This window comes from Meleagris gallopavo, chromosome Z, assembly GCF_000146605.3.
Source record: "Meleagris gallopavo isolate NT-WF06-2002-E0010 breed Aviagen turkey brand Nicholas breeding stock chromosome Z, Turkey_5.1, whole genome shotgun sequence".
NCBI lineage: Eukaryota > Metazoa > Chordata > Aves > Galliformes > Phasianidae > Meleagris > Meleagris gallopavo.
In genome coordinates this window covers 29,305,626-29,311,904 of record NC_015041.2, presented here as the reverse complement: position 1 = coordinate 29,311,904, position 6,279 = coordinate 29,305,626, and the positions used below count along the sequence as shown (strand labels likewise).

General features: G+C 34.5%; 1 protein-coding gene across 1 annotated transcript in view; it reads right to left on the bottom strand.

Annotated features, from left to right (window-relative positions):
* Positions 1-6,093, bottom strand: part of CCDC171 (coiled-coil domain containing 171) — a 147,593-nt gene extending 141,500 nt beyond the window's left edge. Inside the window, 3 exon segments of the mRNA XM_031557307.1 lie at positions 336-510; positions 2,497-2,635; positions 5,887-6,093. Of these exon segments, the coding sequence (XP_031413167.1) occupies positions 336-510; positions 2,497-2,635; positions 5,887-5,945 (373 nt within the window). The 5' untranslated portion in view covers positions 5,946-6,093.
* Between the last annotated feature and the right edge of the window lie 186 nt (positions 6,094-6,279).

Here is a 6,279-nt window from a genome sequence, read left to right as displayed (position 1 = left end):
TTAAGAGAAGGAAGAACTTCACTACACTACTATCCAGAGCGGGTAAACATGGATTAACCATGATTAAAATTCTGTACAAGGACAGCAGTTGAAGAGAGAACAACAGAATGCATGGGGGGAAAAGGAAAAAAAAACAAAATGACAAGCTTAAAAGCTTAACTCATGCATGAGCCACCAAGCATAAGAGTTTACAAAAACAGATGGCTAAGAGATGGGAAAGAGAGATCCAAAAAAATACAGCAATAAGTGGGGAACTTAACCTATTAGAAGTCAGTTCCCTTCTTGATCTGAAAGAAACTTCACCATTTTTCAGCATTTGCTTTTTTGAAACTTACCTTGCAGCTCTGCAAGCTTGTTTCTTGCATCACTTAACTCTTCTTCTACAGCACATATTCTCAAACGAGCATCTTTTTTGGCAATTGCCAGTGCATACTCCAGATTTTGTCGAGTTGCCTCTCCTTTCTCAAATTCAGACCGTAATTTGACAATCTGGATTTCATAGTCACGCAGCTACAAAATAAATTTGTTTCAGAAAACTGGCAAGAATGCTCTCTTAAAGAAGCAGCATATTACAGAAATACATCTAAGGAATATTTTAGAAAAAGAACTTCAACTGCATTTGCAGCTACCTACTCATTTGCAGATACTTGAACTTGAAATCTATTCTTGCAAAAGACAAAATTTGTGTAAATGAGTGCTGATTATTCCTGTTGTTTTATATAGCCAAATTATTCACATTTCTAGACTGAGTTCAGGTATTTCAAAAATACTCCTTCCATTTATCAAAACTATTCTACCATAAGAAAATAAAAGCTGTAATATTATCATTTCATGTACCTTAAAGGCAAAAACTGCAGCAACCAGAACACTGTTTTCAAGTAATGAATTTATATTAATTTTCTCCAAATTTAACTCTTGAAAGACAGTCCAGTATCCTTCATGACTATCAGACATCTAATAACTGACAGGCATGAGTATGAACAAAGTTTAGTCCAATGTAATTATTCAGTAGTCAAGCAGAATGCAGCTAAATTTAACAAATTAAGAATGAAAAATCCTTTAAAAAGTAATTTCATCTCGATTAAGGAATGCAGTCCAGTCATCACTACTAAAACCTGTGTCTAGAAAATAAAATCCAAGCTATTTCATTACAAGAAGGTGGAGAGTAAATACAGATCTCTTCAGAACATCTACAGAGTTTGACTTCAGTAACAGTGTTTTTAGCTAACTTGAGCACTTCCAATATCTGTAAACATCTGGCACAAAAGTATCCCAGGTAGTTCAACTGCTTGAAAAGTAATCCAACTTTGTGGTTCCAGTACAACACTACACAGCACGTGAATTTTGTTGTGCACACTAAATTTACTTTGAATTTAAAAGGTTACTCTTCAAATTTAGATAACTCCTGGGACCCATTTTTACAGAACAAACCCACAGCCAATGGGACAGCAGGAGAAGAATGCCGCACAAGACCAACTTACTGCAGGAGAGATAGCCATCTCTTAATTTGCATGCAGACACCAATAATGAACAGATTATAAAAGCAAGTTCAGTGACTAGATTTAGCACCGAAAATGAATGAGTAACAGCACCAACCACCCATAGCAAACTCATAAGACTAGAACTGTTATCCAGAGAGGTAATTTCTCTGCACAAGCACAAGTCTAAAGTAGCACATCACTTGTCATGTTGACTTTAGCAAGAGTGGTAAGTATTCCAACAGCAAAAAGTCCAAATTGATTACTGATACAGCTGTACTCACAGCTCATCCTCCCTTCCATATGTGAGAGCAAAAAATGGATACTCAAATTAAGGTAGATTAATTCTTAATACTTCAATACTAATTTGTCACAGCATCATGAGGAAAAAGTTTAAGTTGGCATCTTCATTATGCTAAGCATTTCCCTACGCATGGAGTCTTCATTAAAGAGCATTAAGTTTTTGACAAATGTCATGATATTTGTGCTTTTGCAATAAATTATGCAAAATTACAAATACAAATTAAGATAAGACATTGCAAGATCATTAAAAGATATCCCATCTGGATGTGATGCACACACAGAAATGCTGTACTAGATTTATGAATTCTGCAGAATTAAAACAATTGCTTTAATATTCTGGCAAAAAAAATTATATATAAAATATATATATTATATGTATACACACACACACACGTAAAATTTAATACAGCCCTTTCATCAGGATTAACAAGCTATGATTTGTATCTATTTGTGCCATTGGGCAATTTCTGTCTAACAAGGTACTGGTAGAGGCAAGTACTTTCCCTGAAGTGACTTCAGTTATTAGCAAAGACAAAAGAGCTGCTATCAGTCCCTATGAATAACTGTTAGAGGTCTGTACTGTGACATCTTTGATGTTGCTTTTCTTTTTTGGCTAATGACAGCATTTTTGACAAATCATGTAAGAAAATAATCTTAATGAAACATATTTACACTTCTTATAGGACTAAAATAAAAGAGAACAAAAAAAACTTACTTCTTGATTGTGTTTAATGATTATGTCTACTTTTTCTTCTTTGGCTTGACAGAGTTTCCTTTTCAGATCTTCAGCAATGTCCAACTCTGATGCACTGGTATTTTGTAGGAACTGTGACCCACTTTTGGCACTACATAAGCTGCAAAGTATGAATATTTCCAAAATGCATGAATAGTACTTATAAATTTTAACACTCCCTTCTTTAAATGACTAGATTCTAAGGAAAAAAAATGCAAAGCATTCACTTATGTAAAATTACGCTGTGTATTTGCTACCCAACTATTACTTTTAGAAAAAAGAGTTAGATGTAACTGCTCACGCAAGATATAGGATGTAGCTGTGGGCATTCAGAAGAGAGACACTGGCTGGATTTCCTAGAGTTGATGTTAAAATAACCATTATTTTATTATTTTTCATTTTCTTATTTCAGTTCAATAAACTTTCAGGACAGTTTCAATACATCATTACACTTCTCTTTGTCTCCTGCAGTAAGGCTCTTTAAAAAAAAAAAAAAATAGTAATTACTACGTCAAGACCACCTCTGCCATAGGACAAATGCAGACCTTTGCAACCAAAATATTTTATCTTTATATGTTTTTCAAATATGTATACACTTACTTTACATATATAAGCAATTGATTATGAACTACACAAATTAAAGGTCTACTTCTTTAAAATGCCCAGCATATTCATTTCAATTAGAATCTCAATTAAAACTGAAACTACAACTAATAAGATAGGCCCTTGCGGACCACAAATAATAATAAAATAATAAAAACAAGCACTTATATGTAGAATGGAAATTTAGTATAAAAATGATGATTTAATTAACTTGTTTGATAATTTCATATGCAATTACTGCTATTCAAGTTGACCATACTTTAAGTTATTTCAAGTTTTAAAGGTCATTTTTTGCACGGACACATAAAAAAATTGACATTAGCTGCTCCACATGAAAGCAAAAGTTGTCATGATCACCAAGAAATATACAGCCCAAAGAAACATGACTAAATTAACCACAAAATAGTCAGTTTCCAACAGACTTAAAAACAATAGAATGTTTATCTTTTTCTAACAAGTCCTAAATATTAATTACAGAAGTAACAGAATTTATTACTATTTAATTAGTTGTTGGTTAGGGTTTGAGAACTTTTGTTTTTTTAACTGAGTCTAAGTTTTTATACTAGGTTATCTTCTGTGAATGAGAACCCTGTGTGTTAATATGTGTAGCTGAAATTTTTTTCAAAAGACAAGAATGCTATGAAAGCCAGGGAATGTAACATAACTTTTTAACTATTAACTGTAATGACATCACTAAAAAGAGGATGACATTTTATTTTTTAGCCCAGGTCCAAAGATATTTTATCATACAATTACTATTTCCACTTTATATATCAATATGAAGTATATAAAACATATAAAGACTTAAGTTAAGTCTATTTTCACTTTAAAACAAGACAAAGTTAATGTCAGTGGTTTACAGGCTGGTTTGGCCCAATTCTGTAACAAACAGGGGGAAGGGGCGGGCTGACCCACAGACCCACAGCCTGGGAAAGGGAAAAGGGAAAAAGAGGAAAAGGATGAAGAGATGGGCCTAAAAACAAAACAGCAGCAACAATCTGAGGAGAAACAAACTAATTTACTAAATAAGATATTGGAATGCAAGATAACACACTATGAAACAATACAATATAATTAGAATTGGAAGTAATAAATCAAGTTAAATGAGAGAGAGTGTCCAAAAACTAAGGCCTTATCTAATGCTGAGGCAGGCTGAGACTAGAGATGAGCTGGGGAAAGCAAGTAATCAATGAACAGTTACTATCTTTCCCTCGGAGTGGAAACAGCAACAAAACAGCCAACAGTCCTCTGGGGTACATAGTTCTTCTTCTCTTCTGGGATAGCTACCCAGACCTGGAGCATTAACTCTTTAACTCCCAGTGCACTACAGGCTGTTATGATATGGAATACCGATAACCAAAAATCATAAAACCATGACACCTATGAAATCAAAATAACTGTATGTTACCAGTAATTTCCACATGGTGCCACTTCTTTAGCACATTTTGTATGTTTAATAAATGTAGGAGATCAGGACCATTAAAACCTGCATATACTTAGAGAAAATGCCAGGCACATTACTAGCTTTCTGGTAAGGTGGCAGAAAGAATTACTGTTATTTTAAATAATTCTTAGCTATGGCAGCAAGATGGGGTGATAAATCAAGCAGGAAACAAAAGAGATCTGAATGCTGTGCATTTCCAGAAGCTGTGTAAGAGCTTGTTTGCGGACATCATATAAATGTCCAGAGACTTCTCCTTCGCAATCCTGAAATGAGCTGCCCAGAGAGGTTGTGGAGTCTCCCTCTCTGGAGATATTCTACACTGTCTGGACATTTTCCCATGTGACCTGCTATAGGAAACCTGCTTTTAGCAAGGGCAGGTTTGGACACAAATCTCAAGAGGACCCTTCCAACCTTTATAATTCTGTGAGATTCTTCCTTCCATATTCACATGAAGTAGCGCAGAAGCGTTACAATATAAAGCTGAGGGAGGCTTAAATTAAAGACAAAAATTACATAAAATCCCTGTGTAGTGTTATAGTATGTATGTTTTGCAACCTAACAAGAATTCAGAGAAAGCTTTTTATTTCTATTGTCTTACATTAATAGTTCATTAATAACTGCTTTTGAACAAAAAAACATTTTATAAACTGCAGCTTTTATCAAAGGCACTGCCTTGGAAGTATTTTGAAGTTTCTTAGCGACACTCAAAACAACTTTTGAGTTCTACCCTGTAAAGTGCCTGTCTAACTCAAAAGCTTTAAGCTCCTACTCATTTACTAAGGTGGCTAGTTACAGTGGACAAAGAACATAATGGAAAAAGGTTTTTCACCCATCCTTCCATCTACATGTAGCAGAAAGCGTAGGAATTTTAACAGGGAGAATTTGTCTTATGTTCGACTTATCAGTGCAATCCTCAAAATTCCCCTACCTGAGGGAGTGGTCCACAGTCTGACTGCCTAACTCAAGTTTATATTCAAGGATTTTTGTTCTTTCTGCCTATGTGTGAGCAAGGCTTAAACTCGATCTTTTCAACCTCAACTAATACAGAATCATTCTGGCATTTCACATCAGCGTCCCGAACAGGAGACAGGAACTCCCTTTCTATGCAACTTATGTCTTCTGCAATCACGTATTCCTGTACATCAGATGGTCATTACAAATCTCTTTAGACAAATAAACCTCTTCGTATAATGACTATAATGGCATGACACAGATTTAATGCATCATATCTGCTTCTTCTGACTTATACAGTCTCAGGGAACTAGAATGATAACCACAGAAAGCTGAACCATAGTACCAGACTAAGACTCAGAAGTAAAACTCACCGTTCAGCTTCATGGTCAACATGGCTGACTGGAGAAGACAAATTCATTATGTCAGTCATGTAGCTTTTTAAGTCTATGAGCTCTGTGGAATTAAGATCATCTTCAACAATATATGTTTTAAGTTGAGAAGCTTCAAAGTTTCCTCTTTTCCATAAAATAAAGACATTAAAACCTGTAACACAGAGACATACTTTAGTTTACTTGGTGACATAATCTGTCAAAACAAATACTTTAATGAACAGCATTACTGCAGCACCATCTGAACAATTACCATCAACTGTAATTTGACAATTATTTTATTCAGTAAACACCTGCACTGTTAGTCCTCTGAGCCTGAAAGGTTTAGATTAAAAAAAAAAATTGTAGAAAATCCGCTATCAGTTTTCAGATAGA